The 21,250-nt window shown below is 41.8% G+C and overlaps 2 protein-coding genes across 3 annotated transcripts in view; one reads left to right on the top strand and one right to left on the bottom strand.

Moving 5' to 3' along the window:
* Positions 1-207: 207 nt before the first annotated feature.
* PMPCB (peptidase, mitochondrial processing subunit beta) lies at positions 208-13,523 on the top strand. Its single transcript, XM_035020413.1, has 13 exons — positions 208-327; positions 1,335-1,472; positions 2,223-2,309; positions 3,338-3,467; positions 7,145-7,343; positions 7,717-7,796; positions 9,861-9,973; positions 10,756-10,899; positions 11,727-11,887; positions 12,763-12,848; positions 12,929-13,017; positions 13,176-13,251; positions 13,337-13,523. The coding sequence occupies exons 1-13, from the start codon at positions 232-234 to the stop codon at positions 13,399-13,401; spliced, it is 1,464 nt and encodes a 487-aa protein (XP_034876304.1). The 5' UTR covers positions 208-231; the 3' UTR covers positions 13,402-13,523.
* A 90-nt stretch (positions 13,524-13,613) lies between these two features.
* DNAJC2 (DnaJ heat shock protein family (Hsp40) member C2) overlaps positions 13,614-21,250 on the bottom strand; it is a 35,647-nt gene continuing 28,010 nt past the window's right edge. For both annotated transcript variants that reach the window (XM_035020411.1, XM_035020412.1), the window contains exons 11-17: positions 19,230-19,318; positions 19,087-19,156; positions 17,418-17,602; positions 16,440-16,540; positions 16,223-16,330; positions 13,967-14,121; positions 13,614-13,748 (exon numbers count right to left, since the gene is read on the bottom strand). In XM_035020411.1, the coding sequence (XP_034876302.1) occupies positions 13,674-13,748; positions 13,967-14,121; positions 16,223-16,330; positions 16,440-16,540; positions 17,418-17,602; positions 19,087-19,156; positions 19,230-19,318 (783 nt within the window). In that variant the 3' untranslated portion in view covers positions 13,614-13,673. The remainder of the gene's footprint in view (positions 13,749-13,966; positions 14,122-16,222; positions 16,331-16,439; positions 16,541-17,417; positions 17,603-19,086; positions 19,157-19,229; positions 19,319-21,250) is intronic.

Raw genomic sequence — 21,250 nt, 5'->3', positions numbered from 1 at the left:
GAGCCGTACACGCCACAGGCGATCTAAGTAACTGGTAATACAGGACCTCCTACAGACTCCCTAATTCGTATTATTTGGGACCAACCGCTCCGCACCAAGCCCAAATCCATGCTCTCTGGGACCGCTTCAGAGTGTTATTTCCATCGTGGCCACAAGGTGGAGCCCGCCTCCTTCCGCGGACCCTTGGGTCACGACCCCGGAAGCACATCCTCCTCCCGGTCCCGAGCGGAGATGGCGGCGGCCGCCCGGGGGGTGTTGTTACCCGCGGCGCGACGGCGGCTTTGGGGTTTCGCGGAGAGGCTTCTGGCTGGAGGAGCAGCGGGGAGGGTGAGCGTCTCTCCACTTGTCTGGGTGCCGCCCGAGACCCGGCCGGGGCTTCCCCCCGGACCCCGCGCGGGACGCCTGAGTCATGGGCGCCAGCCCAGCCGTGGAGTCGGCGCCCCGCACCCCCACGGCGGGTCGGCGCCGGCGGCCTGGGAGGGGGATGCTCGGGTCCCGCCGGGGATGAGCTGACCTTGGCCCCCCGCCGCGCGTGACCTGCTAGAAAAGTGTGGGATGACACTGCTTACCGGCCGCTTCCCCCAGTTGCCCAGGGGTCATACTGAGTGCGTGTTGGTTGCTCGAGACGCAGCGGTGGCAAATTGGGGGAAATTAAAAAGGGCGATCAGAGTTCTCTGTCAGCCTAAGACTGAGCTTCCTCCTCAGCTGTGCTTTCTGCGAACCCCGGGGAAGCGAAAAGAAAGTTTTGTCAGGATGTAGGTTTTTCTCATGAGAACCTCAGGAATGTGGGACTTGGGACGTGTCTGAAGGAAAAGAAAAACTGCAGGCAGGCGAGTGGTCCACAGTCAACGATCAGTCAGAGTGTATCTTGGGCATCTGCCCTTCTTCCTCTCTTCTCTTTCTGCCCTTTCCAAAACCTTCTGTTTTCCTTGAACAGTGAGAACCTAAATCTCAGTCCTGTGTTGTGTATAGGGGTCTTTACATTTTTCTCTCCCTTTCTTGTCTCCCCCCGACCCCCCAGCTTGTTGCCTCTGTGATGAGTATTAAACCTGTCTAGGAGAGGTACTGAAATAAAAGCAGTTTCTCTCTGGATAATGGTAATAACTGCTTGTTTTCCCGAAGGGAAGGGCATGTTTGTGGGCATGTTGTTGGCTTTAGGAGTGGTTAAGCAAGGTTCCTAAGCCGGCAAAGGGGTGGGTCCCAGTGGCACAGAAATTGAGGAGGAAAGAGTACTTTACAGAGTCTCTGGGACAGATTTGGTTTTCTGACCAACATTTAATATCAGAATGGTGATGTGTTTTCTTCCTCTCTGCCACCCCTTCACCCCCGACCAGTCGTATTTTGGAGGGAACAGATTGAGAAGTACACGGGCTGCTACACAGGTGGTTCTGAATGTTCCTGAAACACGAGTAACGCGTTTGGACAACGGACTCAGAGTGGCCTCTGAAGACTCTGGCCTCTCAACATGCACGGTAAGTGATTCCAGCAACCACTGTTTAGGTGACCCCCTCATTAGGAGAGAGCGGATTGTTGATTTAAATCTCAGCTTTTTATTGGCCGGTGGTGGTTGAAAAACAGTGACAGTTATTTTGCCTGACAGATGACTCTTACTTGCGAATCTTTCACTTTCATAGCAAGTGCATGTGTACCTTGTTCAGGGTCTGCGTCTGGTTCTTACAGCCTGTTACTGTGTTATTGTTAGTGGTGTTGATAATAGTGAAGTAAGTACTTTCTCTAGGCTACTCTGTGCCGGCTGTTCTTACATATATTGTCTTATTTCATCTTTAAAATAATTCTTTGTAGGAGGCACCATCACACCCAGTTGAGGGGCAAGTTCAGAAAAGTTAAATGGTTTTGTCCAAGGTCACACAGCTAATACGTGACAGAGCCAGGATCTGAACCTAGATTTTCTGATAATCTCTAGTGTTCTTTATACTGTAGTTGTTAGTTGGCTGTACTAACAAGTTGGGCTAAAAATCTCGGTCCTCTGTGAAACTGGCAAGTAGATACTTTACCACCCGGCAATAGCTCGATGACCAAAATTTTTAAGTCTCATAGTTGACAGGTATGTGTTGTCAATTCACTGAAGTCAAGAAAACTTTAGTGTTAGGATTGGAAAGCGTTTGTCAAAAAAAAAGGAAGAAGGTTGCCCCTCTCTCCACTTCCATTCCCCCAAAAGAGAAAATGAGGTTTCATTTAATTTTTCCTTGATTTACATTAAGGTTGGGCTCTGGATTGATGCTGGAAGTCGATATGAAAATGAGAAGAATAACGGCACAGCTCACTTTTTGGAGCATATGGCTTTCAAGGCAAGTTGTAAGACTTTATAAAAATACATTTCCTTTAAATTTCTTTACATCTCACTCTCAGGGCACCTGGGTGGCTCAGTTGGTTAAGCGTCTGCCTTTGGCTCAGGTCATGGTCCCAGGGTCCTGGGATCAAGCTCCACATCAGGCTCCCTGCTCAGCGGGAAGCCTGCTTCTCCCTCGCCCTGCCACCCCCCCCCCCCCCTTCCTCCCCCCCCCCCCCCCCCTGTTGCCAAAAAAAAAAAAAAATTAAAAAAAAAAATCTCAATCTCAGGCAAGGAGAACTATTTCAGTAGTAGGTGTATATATATATTTTAAAGATTTTATTTGAGAGAGAGCATGCACATGTGCATGTGCATGTGGGTTGGGGAGGGGTAGAGGGAAAGGGAGAGAGAATCTCCAGCAGACTCCCCCTGCTGAGTGCAGAGCCCCACTCAGGGCTCGATTCATGACCCTAAGATCATGACCTGAGCTGAAACCAAGTCAGATGCTCAACTGACTGAGCCACCCAAGTGCCCCAGTAGTATAGTCTATTTTATTTATTTAATCTTTTCTTCTTTTCCACGGTAATTATCTGAAATAATTACTGAAAGTTGCTTTTGTAGAGTTGAAACAAGGATTTTCTCTTGGGATGTAAGGGTCATATGTAAGTACACCACTGTTTTTGAGGCCCGATGCACTTTATTTTTAGTTTTTAGCTTTTTTAAAGATTTTGTTTATTTGTTTGACAGAGAGAGCCCAAGCAGGGGGAGTGGCAGGCAGAGGGAGAGGGAGAAGCGGGCTCTCCGTTGAGTAGGGAGCCCAAAATGGGGCTCGATCTCAGGATCCTGGGATCATGACCTGAACTGAAGGCAGATGCTTAATGGACTAAGCCACCCAGGCGCCCCCCCGGATGCACTTTAGAAATCATATTTGGTCCTTGCATGAAACTGACATTGCTTATGTCCTCATATTTGTTGTCTGAAGTGTTTAGAATAGATGAGAGATAAAGGAAGGTACCGTAATTTTCTTTTTCTTCTTTTTTGTTTCAGGGCACCAAAAAGAGATCCCAATTAGATCTGGAACTTGAGATTGAAAACATGGGTGCTCATCTCAATGCCTATACCTCCAGAGAGCAGACTGTATATTATGCCAAAGCATTCTCTAAAGATTTGCCAAGAGGTATTGTTATTATGTATGGTGCAGATAGGTAATTTTCACAAGTTCAAAAATAATCTAATACTGTTTTTGCTATGTCTGTTGTGAAAGAGTAACCCTCAGAAATGTGAAAAAAATGAATCAAACTCTGGGTGAGGGGGCCCCTATTTTTATTTTTTTCTGTAAATATGACAGATGGTATCAAATAGTTGTAAGCTGCAAGACTTGTACAAACCAGGCCCTAACACTTGATTCAAAAATACTTTCTCCAGAGCCATATGTGTAGTAGTGAAACATTTTTAATGCCTTAGCAGTCTGTTGATGATTTCCTTTGCTGTGCAGAAGCTTTTTAGTGTAATGTAGTCCCACTTGTTTTTTATTTTGTTGCTTTTGGTGTCAGTTCAAAGAAAAAATCATCACTTAAGACCTATGTCAAGGTACTTTACTGCCTATGTTTTCTTCTAGGAGTTGCATGGTTTCAGATCTTATGTTCAAGTCTTTAACCCATTTTTAGTTAATTTTTGTATATTGTGTAAGATAGTGGTAGTTTCTCTTCTTTTTTTTTTTAAAGATTTTTAAAATTTATTTGACAGAGCGAGTGAGCACACAAGCAGGGGGAGTAGCAGGCAGAGGGAGAGGGAGAAGCAGGCTCCCCACTGAGCAAGGGGATACGGTATGGGGCTATGGGGCTCAGGGCTCTATCTCAGGACCCTGGGATCATGACCTGAGCTGAAGGCAGAACTTAACCGACTGAGCCACCCAGGTGCCCCAAGATAGTGACAGTTTGATTCTTTTGCATGTGGCTGCCCAGATTTCCCAACAGCATTTATTGAAGAGACTGTCCTTTCCCATTGCATATTCTTGGTTCTTCTGTTGTAAATTAATTGACCATATATGTGTGGGTTTGTTTCTGGGTTCTCTGTTCTGTTATATTCATCTAGTTATCTCTTTTTATGCCAGTACCATACTGTTTTGACTACTGTAGCTTTGTAATACAGTTCGAAGTGAGGGAGTGTGATGTCTCCAGCTTTGTTCTTTCTCAAGATTGCTTTGGCTATTTGGGATTTTTTGTCGTTTCGTACAAATTTTAGGATTCTTTGTTCTAATTCTGTGAAAAATGCCGTTGGAATTTTGATAGGGATTGCATTGAATCTGTAGATTGCTTTGGATAGTAATGGACATTTTAATATTCTTCTAATCCATGAGGATGGAAGAGCTTTCCATTTACTTGTGTCATCTTCAATTTCTTTCCTTAATGTCTTGCAGTTTTCAGAGTTTGTCTTTTAACCTCCTTATAAGTTTAATCCTAGATATTTAATTCTTTTTGATGCAGTTGTAAATGGGATTGTTTTCTTAGTTTCTGCTAGTTCATTATTAGTGTATAGAAATGCAACAGATTTTTGTGTTGATTTTGTATCCTGCAACTTTACTGGATTTATTAATTCTAAAGGTTTTAGATGGAGTCTCTTTAGGGTTTTCTGTGTATAATGTGTTATCTGCAAATAATGACAGTTTGGGTTGTTTCTAAATCGGATACCTTTTATTTCGTTTTCTTGTGTAATTGCTCTGGTTATTAGGAGCAAATTTTTTTTTTTTTTAATTCCCTGTTCTATACAAAAACAACTACCACCTGCAAGTAAATAAAATAAAATTTTATAACATGGTAATCTGACTTGCATTACAACCAATTAAAATGACAACAGTGGGGAGGGTGTGTTGGTTTGAATTGCAAAAAACGTTTGTAAGGTTCTTAATGATTTCCTTGAAACATGTTACCCCAGGACTAGTAACAGAGGGTAGGCCAGGCTACTTTAGAGAGTTGTGCCTTCTAGCTCCTCCCTCTCCTTTTTCTACACAGGAAACAGCAGGGAAAGCAAACAAAGAGGACTAGAGAAAGGACAAGACAAGGTTGAAGACCGTTTTTTCCCTCCTGGCTTTTGGTTGGGAAGGACAGAGGCCCTGCCAGTGGAGGGGAGCCCGGGAGCTCCTTGAGGAATCCACAGTGGAAGTGCTCTCTGAAGCAGCTGTCTTTTGGGGGGTTTGCTTGAGGTTTTTGTCCCCTCAGTTGGGTGAAGTCTGGTGTATGAGGTAATAACGTGATGTTCAGACTAGCAGTCTCCACATGTTTATGATCACCCAGCCTTATTGTACGAGATGTGATTATACATCAGTATGGGTATATTTACAAATTAAATACATGTACTACTACAGAATATTACATATACATTAAAAAGAAAGATTCTGATTTTTTTTTTTTAAGATGTTATTTATTTATTTGACAGACACAGCGAGAGAAGGAACACAAGCAGGGGGAGTAGGAGAGGGAGAAGCAGGCTCTCCGCTGAGCAGGGAGCCCGATGCGGGGCTCTATCCCAGGATCCTGGGATCATGACCTGAGCCGAAGGCAGACGCGTAACAACTGAGCTACCCAGGCGCCCCGAAAGATTCTGATTAAAACATAAATTCCAGGAAGTATGAACTCCCACTTGAGCGAACCCCAGTCTAGACTACCAATCCCATATAAGGAGAGTCTTCACACAGGATTCCTTGTCCTCCCCTGTGTCTTTGGACCCTTCATCAGCCATCATGGCCTCTGGTTCTCGTCTGGACAGATGGTTTTTATTTGGTCTTACAGATAATTTTTTCCCTTTGGTCATGATCTCTGCCCCAGTTTACTTTGGTCTAGCAATCTTTTTCGTCATGTTGGGCAGTCTAGAGGTAACTACAGTTGGAATGTAACATAATTGCTTCTGAGACAATGACTCTTAAAGTGAACCTAAAAGGAGGAACAAGTTTGCAGTAGAGTAAAAAAAAAGAAACTAAAGATTATGTTTCATATTTACTAAAATTTAGATTGTGATTGCAACTATGTACTAATTCTTGAAGAATAGATAAGGTTTTTCCTTTTTGGAGAAGTATATAATTTTTCTGATAAAATTGTTTAACAGCATAGTAGGATATCTTTGAGTTCACTTTTGGTTTTTGCAAATTAGGGTCATTCTTGTCTAAATATTTGAGGGCTTCATCAGTTTTTCCCAAGGGTCACTTTTAATCTTTTGGAATACCTATCCTTTTCTTCATGTTAACTCTCCATCTCTGTTAGATCATCATTTATCAGTGATTTTGCTAATGGTGAGACTATAGCCAACATGGATCCAATGGGTGGACACAGGCACTGGGATTAAGTTAATTGGGGAAGGATATTTGAGAAGACCCTAATTCTGTAAGTGGTTCATTGGGGGCGTATTTTAGATTATGCTGTTTCTTGCCTTCTTTATGGGGCAGCCTCATTGCTGTGGGAACCAGGGTAGCAAATACCTGGGTGCTGTGGATCCTATGTAGGTACCTAGATGTTCTAACGCAGATAATTTTCTACTTTGTAATCTTCCTACAGAACAGTATACACTCGTGTGCAGACTCTGGGGCATGTCTGAAGTGGTGGAGTCATTACAAGTGTTGTGGGGACCTTTGACAAATGTAGGAATTTTCCTCAAGTTCTTCTGTAGCACAGGGTTTATATTTTATGTTTTCAATTTTAATATTGTCCTTTTAGATATATTGACTGTATGGAAAAGACTGTATGGAAAAGCATCATCAAAATTGAATGATGCTCAGGGTCATGGTTTCTGATGCTAGTTTAATAGAGCTTAATACTGACAATTAAGATTCTTAGTGCTTCTTCTTGCTGTATTTTCAATTAGCCGTAGAAATTCTTGCTGATATAATACAAAACAGCACGCTGGGAGAAGCAGAGATCGAACGTGAGCGTGGAGTCATCCTTAGAGAGATGCAGGAAGTTGAAACCAATTTGCAGGAAGTTGTTTTTGATTATCTTCATGCTACAGCTTATCAAAATACTGCACTTGGACGGACAATTTTGGGACCAACTGAAAATATCAAGTAGGTATAATTCGCAAGGTTGTTTTTTTTTTTTTTTGGAGAAAAATTTGGAGTTTTGAAAATGAGCATTCAGAAACATTCAAACAGTGTGTTTCAAAACGTCGTTTTTTCCTGCCGGATGCTCCCCATGAAATTGTGCGCGGCTACGCCTGAGCCCCACCGGACTCCCAGGTGTCTGCACTCGTGGGTATAACAAGTAATGGCATCAGCTCGATAAAAAGAGGTGAAATTGTTCTCATACTTGTTGCCCGTATCCCTTTTCTGACTGCATCTAACTTAGAGCCTTTAAGGTCCAGTTTCATGTCAGGTATAGTATATGAAGATCTGTGCTTTTCAGTTTCCATTTATATTGCTTTTCCTACTCCGTTTACAGATCTATAAACCGTAAGGATTTGGTGGATTATATAACCACACATTATAAGGGGCCAAGAATAGTACTTGCTGCTGCTGGAGGTTAGTCGATTGACATTTCTGTACCTGTTTTAAACACAGTCATAAAGTGTTGTGCTTATTAGTTTGATCCTGTTAGGACATGTCCTGGCATTTATTATTTACTGAGCACATGGTTTCATATGCTGGTTAAGGGGAATGGACAGCCCTGGAAATAGACTTTTCCCGTCTTTAGTAGAGGTTTTTTTAATAGAAGAACTTACATAAGTGTTTACACATAATGGAATTGACTTGCAAGGAAATGGGCAAATGAACAGACTGGGTGATAATGACATTTGGGGGAAAGTACACTAGAGCTTGGGAATCTCTTGAGATTTTAAATTACTTTTTGAGAACCAACTTCATCCTTGGTCAGGCATGAAATGGGTATGTAATGTTGCTCATTTTTTGATTTGTTTATTCATTCAGTAGAGCTAATTACTGGAAGGGGAAGTATATAGGGAACTATTGAGAGTGTTTAATGAGAATCCAGACGTGTAGGTGGCATCAGGACAAGGCTTCCTTGGGGACACACTTGAAGCCAGTGAATGAAAGAAAATTCCCATTAGATACTGCTGGATTTCCTGAATTTAGGCAAACAGTACACTTTACTGGTTTCCAGGTTTGTTTTCTCTTTGACTTTCTAGGGTCAAGCAAAGATAGATGGGTGTTCTTTTGTGTAGATTTATTTTTTCTCTCTCTAGAAATGACAATAAATTAAAATTCTAGTTGCCCTGGATAAGACTTGTGAGCTAATTACTTGGCAATAACGGAGAAAATGAAAATGAGGGTTAAGTCTAACATGTTACTCATTGGCCTCTGAAACTAAATCATGTTACCTTTGTAGAGTGCACTCCGAGATTCTGTTGGGCAACATCGTTTCTAAGATGGCTGGTGCTGACTGGGGGTCCATATTTGAAACTGCCTGGGAAACAGGAAGACCTAGTGAGACAGAGGCCTCAACCACCACGCTGTCTGGGATGTCTCTGCCCTTGGTGGTGGCATATGGACACAGTGGGTTTAATCGTAGTTCATAGGTTCATTTTGACATTGCTGAAGTTGGGATATCTTACAGTTAAGGGCCTCTCCTATATTAGCATTTTGTCTTTTTGAGCCTTATAAACAATGGCTTCTTAAATTCAATGAAAAAGACCAGATCTAGCTTCATAAAAAACATTTTTTTGGCTCCCTGCCTTTTGGATAAGGATATGCAGAGGTTTTGGAGCAGGAACTGAGTATCTGGAATATCCAATCAATTGGAAGGGCTATAGGTGAAGTTAATGAAACACTGGAAGTTGGTGGTGTCAGGTGCTGAGAACTGTGTGCACGTCCATGGTTTTTCACTCTGCTTGTCATTCGTGGAACATCAGGCTCTTCCTGTTGTATCGTCACCCTCTGGATTGATAGCCAAGGCAGCTCTCCTACACGGTGCTTCTGAAAACATGCATTCATACATGGTCTTGTTTTATATCACAGATTGGTTTGGGAAATATGGGTGTAAGTTGTGCTTTTATGTTTTAAAGGAAGGCTTCATATAAAGAACCTTCATGGCAGTATTTTAAAGCACTTGCCACATGCTTAAATTTGTTTTCTAAGTTTGTCTTTGTGTTTATCCTTCACCGAATCTGTTTGGGTCATGAGTTTGAATGGATTTATTCAGAAATTTAGATGACATTATTTTGTTCCTGAATTCTGGTAGCAGAGCTCAGAGAACAAAGCTCATATTCATATTTATATTCTTTTCTACTTAAAATGTACTACTGAAAAGTGATTTTGCTAATTTGCATTCTAGGACTTTTAGTAATGTAACATGATTCTGTATAGAATGTGGTATTTTCAAGCTGTCTTATTATCCTTAGCTGTGAATTTGTTCATGAAAACTGTGCAAGCTGTGAAAGCTGAGACTGAGAAAGCTGTGCACCTCCAAGCTTTTTAAAGCAGGAAGGTGTGTGCTGCGTGAGCTTATTCTCTAAAGGCTTTTACCACATTATACCACCTGGAGTTTATTGTAAAACAAAGTTTGGCAGGTAGTTGTCTGCTTTAGACCGTGCTGCTACTAGATATATGAAATGTTTTCCTTCAATTTAGGAGTTTCCCATGATGAACTGCTTGAGTTAGCAAAGTTTCATTTTGGTGACTCTTTGTCCACACACAAAGGAGAAATACCAGCTCTGCCTCCCTGCAAATTCACGGGAAGTGAGGTAGGGCAAGCCTCCTTAGCTAGTATTTAGCCCTTTGGGTTTCTTGTGTTGTATTTATGAATGAGTGTACAAAATGTGCTTATTTCTAACAGGAGTAAAATGGAAGAAACCAGAGGCTTAAATTGAAAGAAAAAGGGAAGGGGATGGATTTATGCACTTATATTCCATATTACTTAACCACCTCTCTCTTAAGGAAGCAAGGTTTTGAGGGGAATGTCATAATTTGCTCTTTCTGTGTCTTTTCTTTGACACTATGCCCATTTATATATTTTGAGGTATGAAATTATATTTTTAAAACACCCCAAATTTTGACTTTCACGTCCGGTTAAGTTCTGCCCACAGTACATTTCTGGGAGTAGCTGTTAGAGACAGAACTTGCAGAGAACTGGCTCCTTGTCAGCTGTAGCCTTCAGCTCATCAGCAGCCTCCTTTGCCGCATTAGGGATGACGTTCAAGGGACTACCTGGAGAGAGGGGTCTGCTGTCGGCTGACGCAGAACTGTGTTGCATTGGTGGTACAAGAATAAGCCTGTTATGTCAGTATTAGAATACTAGCTGATCTCTACCAGTGAAATAACCTAATCCGCTTTGACCAGGTCATCATCTGGTGGCTATGTCTGCAGTAGTTCAATTGGAGATCTTTTGGTGTTCTTTCCAGAACTCAAGAGATTTTTCCAGATTAGACTGTTCAGTGTAGTGTGGCATGATTAAACCTTCTTTCTTATTAAGCCTGTTACGCGGTGGCAGTCTTAACCAGAGTTGGGTTTCCTTGGTCTTAACTAGATACGAGTGAGGGATGACAAGATGCCTTTGGCGCATCTCGCAGTAGCTGTTGAGGCCGTTGGTTGGGCACATCCAGATACAATCTGTCTCATGGTTGCAAATACACTGATTGGCAATTGGGATCGCTCCTTTGGAGGAGGAATGGTAAGTGATTTTAAAAATAATTTTCCATAATAAATGACAGGGTGGAACTCTGTACTGTGAATTGATAAGATATAAACTGATCCTGGATTGCATCCTGGGCCAGAAAAAAATTTTTTGTGTGGGTGCCATAAAATTTATAAGTTGGATAGGTAGCAAAATTTGAATAAGAATAGAATTCACTGATAGTATCATATCAGTGTTAATCTAGTTTTAATGACTGTATGGAGGTTAATTTCCTGGTTTTTCAGAAGTGTACACAAAGCATTTAATTAAGGGTAAAAAAGCATCAGATCTTTCAGTGTACTCTCAAACAGCTGAAAAATTTTGTTAAAGAGAATGATAAAAGAAACATGGTAAAGTAACGGTTCTTAGGGAATTTGGATAAAGGGAATTCCTTGTACTATTTTTGTAACTTTTCTGTCTGAAATTACTTCAGAATACAAAGTATGTACTCAAAGATTTCAACATAATACACTTCATATAAATATCTTAGGCTGCACGTGCAATAAAATTTCCAATGTTTAAGCATACACAGCCAAGAGCCCTACAGATTGGGCTGATGACAGCAGTGAATTACTCTAGAAGTGCTGTAGCTACTGTGTTAATTACAAGGTTTCATTGCTTTTACATTGTGCGTTTCTCTGGGGATACACTGGGCTGGGGAGAAGTATGGTTCTTAGTCTCGTTGAATTTTAACTTCTTGAGATGTTGCTAGATAGAAACTTCACACGTTGGGGCATTCGCTGTTTGCCACAGAATTAATTTTTCTTTCTGGTAAGTTAGGCACATACACCTGCAGTTCTCTTGGACAGTGTTTTTCCTTACAGAATCTCTCTAGCAAGCTGGCCCAGCTCACCTGTCACGGCAACCTCTGTCATAGCTTCCAGTCCTTCAACACTTCCTACACAGATACGGGATTGTGGGGGATCTACATGGTCTGTGAACTGGCCACCATTGCAGACATGCTGCGTGTTGTTCAAAACGAATGGTGAGAAAGTAAATCTTGCTTAGAATTCACATTTTAAACTAGTTTCCTCCTCACACGTTGGTGATTGGTTTTGATGGGGATGTTAGCATTTAATCAAGAAAACAAGACTGAAGAGTAGCAGTTGTTGCCATGTTTTTAAAGATCACAGAGGTTTCTTCTAAGTCTCATGTGAAGCTGACTTTATCCTGTAGGAAATTCTTAATCTTTATGAAGCGGATTACTTCAGAAAGAAGATCCTAAAAGTTTGCTTGGAAAGTATCTCCACAAGTTACCTGGTTTGGAAAGGTGGTATTATGCCAATGAATCTGAAGTTGCCATTGCTAAAAGAAAAATGTGTCGTTTTACTCCGAACTGGTGCCTTGAGACAGAGGCAGAAAGGCCCATGCTGTTTGGACAACTTTCTTAGCTCTGGTTCCTCTCCTCCACCATTCTTAAATGGCTTATAGGTCTCTAAATCTCGTCAACTGGGGGGGTGTAATTGTTAATTAGTAGGCTTAAGTTAGACTCCGCTGGATTCTTTTGAGAAACCAGTGGTCTCCAGACCTATTCTCTAGCGTATCAGATCCTAACATGGGGACTGGCGAAGTGTTTCTCAAAATGTGGTCAGCCTACTTTCATGTTGGATTGAACCTCTATCTGTAATCATACTACTTTTAAGAAATTAACGATACCAAGAAAATAATCAGTAACATTTTAGCTTTTGTGTAGCTACTGGGATCATGAAAACTTCAGCTTTTCATTAATTTGAAGTCCTAATCACTTGTATGTTGTGGTACAGTTCATAGATTATAGGATCATATCTTTAAGTCACTGACTCAAAAAGCACGTAAGCTTTTCAAACTACTTGACATTTTGATTTTTCCCAATGGTTTTAGGATGCGACTCTGTACAAGTGTAACTGAAAGTGAAGTTGCTCGAGCCAAAAATCTTCTGAAAACAAACATGTTGTTGCAACTTGACGGTAAGAATAAAGACCGACATTCTATTTTCCTAGGTTTGATCTGTATTCCATTACCTAGTTTCTCCTTCTCTTTTAAACAGGTTCTACCCCAATCTGTGAAGATATTGGCAGACAAATGTTATGCTATAACAGAAGGATTCCCATCCCGGAGCTTGAGGCAAGAATTGATGTAAGCTGTCTTTAGACACTATAGGCGCTTGTTAGTTCCTTATTACAAAAGCTGAAAGTATGTATCGTAAATCCCTGCTTTAGTTCTAAAAAGTTCTAGGTGTAGACTCTTGTCTTTCCTACACAAAGCTCCGAATGCTGGGATCTTCTGTCTTTCAGGCTGTAAATGCTGAGACAGTTCAAGAAGTATGCACCAAATATATTTATGATAAGAGCCCAGCTCTCGCTGCTGTCGGTAAGCCCGGCTCCTTTTCTCTCACGCACTAAGTGACTAATACTTGTCCTTTATTCACTTTTAACTGTCTTCTTTGAATCCGTAGGTCCCATTGAACAACTGCCAGAGTTTAACCAGATTCGCAGGAACATGTGCTGGCTTCGTGATTAAAATGCTCCTACTCAGAATATTTTGAACAGATGTATTTATAAGGCTAACAGATCTGCAAGTTTTAAGCTACCAGTCCCTAAAGAAAAAAATAAAAACATGTATACTTAGAAATTTGAATGAAACACTGTGTCCGACTTTGAAAGGATAAGACCACCACAGTGAACGGTAGATCAGCACACTTTCAAATTATCACTGTAATTTTAAGAATGAAAATTTGTACAATATTTTCAGTTTTATTATAAAAATGCACACACAACAAAGATTGTCATAAGTCATTTCTTGGCTCTACTTGCATTCAGCACTTGCTCTTGAGCAGCTTTCTTTGCTTTTACCATCTCGACAAGTTCCTAGGAAGGGAGAAAGGGGTTAGTGAAGACGTTGTTGGAACTGGCATACTTTCCTAGTACCGACTGGCTTTGGTACAAGTGGGGAAATCTGTAATGAAGACACCAGTGACAAGGCTGAGTTGTACTAACTGCCAGAGCTAGAGAGCTGCTAAGGTTTGCCATTTCTTTGTAATATAGTCGAAATGGTAATGGAGTCTAAGTTCTATAACATCGATCACCTTGTATCGCTTCATGCAGTCCTTCTTTGTGCGGCCAGGCACTGCTTCGGCTATTTTTTCCCATCTTTCAGGTGTATTTACTGGGTACGTTTTTAAAGCTTGTTCCAAAAGCTTCTGTTCTTCTGTTGTCCAAGGGGTGAAATCTGTGCACGGACCTATTTAAGAAAAATTCTTATCTGAAAAATCTTATCCCGATAGAAAATTCTGTTGTAGCACCCTCCCAGGTGAGTCTTGGTGCACAGGTATCCTGTAAGTGGCCACTCAAATCTGTGGTAATTCTGAACAGACTTTTAGAGATGAAACACATGAAAACCTCTAAAGTACTAAATGAGAGAAGACACTTTTAAGATCGCTCACAACCCCTAAAATATCGCAGGGTTTTTTTTAATATCTGCCTTATATTGCTGGTCTCCTACAACCTACAACTTACTCACCAGACTGGTTGAAAAAAAACAGTCACAAGTCGTAAGAGAGCTACCTCAAACTTCTAGGTGGATGAGACCCTGAAAAGCATTCTCTTTTTACCCTGGAGGAAAGAGCCTGGCAAAATTAAGCCAAGTGCTCTAGGGGCATTAGATTCTGTGTTGCAGTGTGGCATTTTCAACACATCCACCCACTAAATTCTTGTGGCGCTAATGCTAATAAGAACCTCTATTAAACTAATCCCTTTGTGCTTGACGAGATCTCTCACACACGTTATCAGAAACAAATGTAGGTCTTCCTAAGGATGTTAAGTATTACGCATCACATTTCTGTAGGAAAATGAAAATGATAAATGGTTAAAAAGCTGCAGTCGGCTTTTAAATTCCAGGAAGCTCTTAGGGATTCCTTTCCCTGGTCTCAGGCCCACTTAACACCACAGACTGAATTCATTTCCTCTCTCAGAAAAAAGATGGAGGGCACATGGGATCAGGAAAATAACCCCCTTCAGAAGCGCCCTCCAAGTGTCCTGGAACTTCCCTTTGTTACTTACCTCGAAAGAGCCTAAATGCTGCCCAGCCTACGCCAGACAAAACCAAACCAAAACACCCCACACCCCCAATTTCTGAAGCCACAGTCATGATTTTTCTTTATAAAGCATAAGCCTCTTTAATATTTTCGTACTGAAATTTGGGGATAATAAACCAAATAAAGAATACAAGAAAAGTGGGCCTTCGAGGACAGGGATCGATTATCAGAGTTAGTTAATCCCAAAACATGTATTTGGAACTGTGATTTGGAAGGCATATCCGAAGCTTAGTTTAGGGGAGAACAGACTGGTGGCTCGCAAAGGCATCAAGTGAAACAGAACTTTTCCCGCCTTTTTTGTCAGCCACTCACAGAAAAAAAGTTCACGTCCCAAATGCACATGTATACATGGACGGAAGTTTTACAAATGATACCCACTTACGTAAGAGGTATAATGCTCTCTGATATTTTTTTTTTTAAAGATTTTATTTATTTATTTGAGAGAGAGAGTGAGAGAAAGAGCACAAGAGGGGGGAGGGTCAGAGGGAGAAGAAGGCTCCCCGCCAAGCAGGGACCCCGATGTGGGACTCGATCCCGGGACTCCGGGATCACGACCCGAGCCGAAGGCAGTCGCCCAACCGACTGAGCCACCCAGGCGCCCGCTCTCTGATATTTTCTATTCATGACCCGCCTATGGGTCACAGTTTGCAGTTGGAAACACACTGGTCCAGGGAAGAACACCCAAGACAATGTCAGCACCCTAACGGGTTTTAACTAAATCTTATTTTGACACGAAGACACCTGTACGTGCTCCCCAGAGAGCCCAAATCTGAACATTTTTACCATGCTTGCTTTTTTCTCTCTATAATTACAGACATAATTTATTCTAATTCATGTAAGTTGTAGACATGATGCCCTTTACTCCTTAACTTCATTTTTCCTTAAAAACAAGGACATAATTATAGTGTACTTTTCAAAATCAGGAAATTAACCTTGATAAAATACTATTATCTAGTCTGTAGACCTCATTCAAATTTCAAATGACCAAGTATCTTTTAATATTGATTTGTAAAATCTGGTCAACAAAATGAACCCAGCCCTTCCCGTAATGCATCTGAAATGGAAGAACTGCAGCTCTCAGTGGTGGCAGATGAGGTCAATCTGTGACTGTCCTAGAAATGCTTCCGTTCCATCTTCTAATCGGTGAAATGCTTTATTTTCCAGTTATTCTGAGCATAGACCCTAGGTCTGGTCTATCACAGTGTGAGTACATGGCTAGCATTTTCTAAAGAAAAACGATAGAATTACCTTCAAATCGTTCAGAAGGTGTTGCATTGTCTGCTTGAGGCACCACTCCATGTTCTTTTTTAAATTTATCAAAAGCTTTTTTGTTTATATCATCTTTTTGATGCGGGTCTGAGAAATGAAAAAAATGTATTACAGATCATCTCATTTAGTCTCGTTAAATTGCACAAATTATTTTAAAAATGCGTATTCAAGGTAGCAAAGAAATTGATTTGCTCACCAAGTTTTTGAAGACTCTTTGCTTTGCCAATAACATCTTTGGCAGTTCTCTTGACTCCAGAAGAAGAGTGTATGTTCATGTAATTAGCGATAACTTCCCATCTAGAGACAGCGATAGGATAAATTAAGAGGGTAAAATGCCCAAATAAAAGCTAGAATGACCCTTCCATTTGTAATGCACAGGGGTTAGCTATGATACCTACAGATTTAGCTCTAAATTGGTGTGGTCTCATTACTATTACCTGGACTATAGCTTTTGCTTTTCATATGTTTAAACCAATTGTATAGTCTTGGTTTCAAGTCTATAAAACCCTTACCAACTTCTGTGTACAAACCAAGAGTAGTAAGACCACACATAAAGAGAAATTCTGCAAAGAGCCTTTGTTTCCTCATCTATAGAAAGAGGCTGGATCTTGAAAGCTTCTTCTGAGTTCTAAACTCACACTTTGCAGTAAGTTCTGGTTTGAGGTGGGAAGCAGGAAAGGAGGATTAAGACTGAGAGAAACTTTGGAACCCGCCTAGTCCCCAGGACAAGCCATGATGGAGTAAGCCAGCGTGAAAGTCAAGGTTTATGTGTCATAATCTTTAATTTCCTGAGAAATTAGTAAAGCATCCTCCTGTGTAAACAGCAAAATCCTACAGGTTCCAAATACACTCTGTTTTTCACACTTTCTACTGTGGCACTGAATTCAGTGGAAGAAGTGTGTCTAGACTCAGGCATAACCCTGAAGTTTCTGCTGTAACCAGTGCTATTTGGGTGTTGTCTCCATTTTCCCTAGGCTCTAGTATGTGCTCAAGAGAAGTTCATTAGGGGCGCCTGGGTGGCTCAGGCTCCTGGGATCGAGCCCCACGTCTGTCGGGCTCCCCACTGAGCAGGGAGCCTGCTTCTCCCTCTCTCCCTCTGCCCCTCCCTCTGCTTGTGCTCTCCCCCATGAATAAATAAAACCTTAAAAAAAAAAAGTTTCATTAAAACCAGTACCTTGAATTTGTTCCAGCAGGGAAGAGGTTCACAGCTTTAATTAATAATTGCAGATCATCTTCTGACCAGTTTTTACTGCCATTTCCACTTCCACCAGTTGATTTCTCTGCATTCTTGGATGCTTGGCGCATTCGAGCCTCAGCTTCCTCTTTCTCTTTTCTAATTTGCTCATTTATTTCTTCTATCTACACAAATATCACAGGTAAGTCAGGGACTTAAAACATCTTGCTACACTCCCCCTTTCCAGCTGCGCTCTGTGGTCCGCATTTCTCAGTATCCTCCCGACGATGCCCTACACGCCTCCCAGGCCAACCCTGAAACCAGCCATCAGGTTTTCACTCTGGCTTTGCCTCACTCCGGCCTCCAGGCTGCACAGCTCTGCTTGAGGCACCGAGAACCACTCCCAGCCTGACCTGCCTTGTATTCATGTCCTGTGACTTCTATCTGCCTTGGACACGACTTGTCAAGTCTACACTGGCTTATTCTTCACCCATAAGGGCCATTTCAAACCTCTCTTTAAGCTGATATCCACTCTTTCAGAAGATAACCTCATTTATCCTCTACCAAAAGGTAAAGGCACAGAAAGTGGCCAGTGTTTTATCTTGAAGTTCCACCCTTCACATACTTCCAGTCTACCTTCAAACATGCACGAGCAAAAAAGAAGAAAACCTTTACTTGGCCTTGTTGCTTCTGTCAACAGCTCTCTAGGGGTCATCTGTGACTCATTCCTCCCCCCGGCCATCCCTCAGAACCAGTCACCCAGAGTCAGCGATTCCAGTGACTCCCATCATCCCTCACAGTACAAGTCCTTCCAGTCAGAGTCTTAGAACTAGTCACACTTAAATGGTGCATCCTGCCAGCAAAGGCCAGATTGAAAGTACATGTTAACCCTTTGCTACTCCAACATCTGCAGTAATGGAAAACAGTCGTCATGGTATTAAAAATCTGCTTAATTTGGCTCTACTTTTCCTAACCATCTTCCTCTCCCACTTCTCCCCCTTGCTGCTCCTACCTATATGTTACGGTTCATGCTTTCCTCTGACCTTTATCTTAGCACTGTCCATCCTTCAAGGCTGGCTCACACCCTTCCCTGAGCCTTCCCTGACCGCTGTGCCCTGTACTGGGCACTTCCAGACCCTCCATCTTCTGGTCCTCAGGCCTTTCCTCTTCAGCGTAACTGTTCCTGAACTCCTTTGAGGGAGCAACAGCAGGAGGCATTTCTCCAAACTACCTGGGCATAGTGCTATATGTTGTAGGTACTAATACTTGTTACACTGAACTGAATTTCTGGGCCTGTTTCCTCATCTGTAAAATAAAAGGTGTACACTAGACAGAACCCAGATTTCTTTTGGCCTAAATGTTACTATCCTACAAAGATGCTCAAGGAATAGTCAAAATAATTATTTTTTTCTAACAGTGATTTTGAAAAAACTACAGTGAATGTGCTATAGATACCACAAATCAAACAGTATACATGGTAAGTTTACAGACTAAATGCAATTTAAAGTAACAATAGCACTTACTAGAAGCAAAACATACTGGGGGACGTAGAAAGAAATGAGATTCTTTGCCCTTATTCGTAACTTACATGTTGATGGGGAAATACTAAGGTGAAAGCAACACGATAAGCAGAATTAAATGCTAAATAAAGGTAGAAGTGTTCTGTTACCTGTTTTTCCAGAGCAGCCTTTCCTACTTCTTTTGTAGACGATGTGAGTGTTTCATTCAAGCACTGTAAGCTAAAGGAAAAAAGGGGATGAAACTTCCATCCTAAGCCCAAGACAAGACTCAGTAGCACTCCTAGAGTTATACCTTGCGAGTTCAAGCCGATCACAAAGTTTTTCCACTTCTTCCATCATTTTAACCCGCTCTGCCTCATTGTCAGAGAAGTGATTCCAGGTCTAGAAGCACAAGCACAAACATTTTCATCTTTCACCTACTGACATGGAAGAGTATGTCCATAAACACAAGTGCAAAACATTAAGTTCTCAAGAGATTCCTCAGGTGAATGTATGGCCTTCTGACCATTAACAACCATATTCCCAAGGCTCTCCCTGGCCCACTAGCAATAAAAAGCCATTACCAAGAGGATGGAGGAGTAAAACAGAAAAAAGGTGATGATGTGGAAGATCTCTGGATGTTATAAAAGTCAGAATGATTCCCCAGAGAACCACTTAAGAATCAAGAAATTCTGTATGATAACTCAAAATTCTCTTTGTTGGGCTGCCTATTCTTTCTTTGTTCTTTGTGCTGAACTGTAAAATTTACTAGAAATTTTAAATGTCAAATTAAAGATAAAGTAATGTGTCAAGGAACAGGAGGTATTAGAAAAATTATGATTAACTAAAGATGGTACTCAAGGTCTCCCATTCCTTAATGTCCTTAATGCTCCCTTAATCCACACAGTCTCTCACTAGGGTCCCAATGCTGCTTTTACTGTCCAAAAGCACTATTCCTGTTCTTCCTGCCTGTCTGGGTCACTCCTTCCCAGGCTCCTCTTCCTCTATCAGTGCCTTAACCAGGGTGTGTGCATCCGCCACCCTCCTCCCTCTTAACCCCCTCTCTCTGGGTGATCTACTCACATGGCTCCTAGTGGCACTGAGATAGAGAAGACTTCAGTGCCACTCTTGAACCCCAGACTTGTACAGCCAACCACTCAGAATTTCCAGCTGAGCATCTCAGTGTGCTCAACAAGCCCTAAACTGAAGTCAACTAGAGCAGGTGGAAATGGCAGTAAAATGAACTGAGCATTTCCTTTCAGCTTTTTCCTTCTTTGTTTTCTATTTCACTGAATTACACCATCATCCACGCAGTGCTCCATGCAGGAAACCAGGACACAGGCAAATCCTCCCTTACTAACCACCTCCAGCACACACAGTCAGGGCCGCACAGGCAGCAGCCTACCCTACCTCCCAAATACTGGTTCATTTCCTCCACCTTTTCTATTCCCACCCTCTCTCACCTGGATTATGGCAAAAGACTCCCAACTGTCTCTGCCTCTGGGCTTCTCAGCATTCTGACCGAAACCAACCAACTCAGTAGCAGATACGAACGAGCAAGATATATAACACCCTTCAAGACCCGGCTCCTTATGTCTTCGGCTGCCTCTGGTTCGTTAAACCACGCTTCCTGGATCTCGGCCTTCTTTCCGTGCTCCTTGACCTCTCTCATCTCTGATCTCATGCATACCCTGCTTCGCCTGGTTAAATCCTACCAGATCCAGAAAGCCTTCCTTGACTACCTTTCTGGTACTTTCTCTTCCTAGTACTCATCTTAAAAGTGTTTACTTGTGGGGCGCCTGGGTGGCTCACTTGTTAGGTGTCTGCCTTCGGCTCGGGTCGTGATCCCAGGGTCCTGGGATCGAGCCCCGCATCAGGCTCCCTGCTCAGCGGGAGGCCTGCTTCTCCCTCTCCCACTCCCCCTTCTTGTGTTCCCTCTCTCCCTGTCTCTCTCTCTCTCTGTCAAAAAATAAATTTTAAAAATCTTAAAAAAAAAAAAAGTGTTTACTTGTAATTCTCCACCATTAACCAGATTTCTGGAAGGCAAGGACCATATCATCATTATATCTACATCAATTATAACTGCTTGGCACATAGTAAGTGCTCACTAGGTATCTGATAAATGAACTCACCCTGGAAAAGAGCAATAAAACAGTTACCTAATGCCAGAACGTTTACCCTCATTTATGCTTCATCTCTAAGAATATTCAAGCTTTCTATTTTCTAATTGGCCTTTTAAAGTTTTTTTTTTTTTTTTTAAGATTTTATCTATTTGAGAGAGAGAGAGAGACAGCGAGAGAGGGAACACAAGCAGGGGGAGTGGGAGAGGGTGAG

This window comes from Mirounga leonina, unplaced genomic scaffold (assembly GCF_011800145.1).
Source record: "Mirounga leonina isolate KUSES-001 unplaced genomic scaffold, KU_Mleo_1.0 Mir_174, whole genome shotgun sequence".
NCBI classification, from domain to species: Eukaryota; Metazoa; Chordata; class Mammalia; order Carnivora; family Phocidae; genus Mirounga; species Mirounga leonina.
The sequence above is the reverse complement of the archived record's forward strand: the minus strand, read 5'-3'. Positions and strand labels throughout refer to the sequence as shown.

Bases quoted from the DNA above. Each gene is read 5' to 3' on its own strand.
- PMPCB (XM_035020413.1), top strand. From the start codon at position 232: ATGGCGGCGGCCGCCCGGGGGGTGTTGTTACCCGCGGCGCGACGGCGG. The intron at 1,473-2,222 runs GTAAGTGATTCC...ATTTACATTAAG, and splicing joins CTGGCCTCTCAACATGCACG to GTTGGGCTCTGGATTGATGC. The intron at 9,974-10,755 runs GTAGGGCAAGCC...GGTCTTAACTAG, and splicing joins GCAAATTCACGGGAAGTGAG to ATACGAGTGAGGGATGACAA.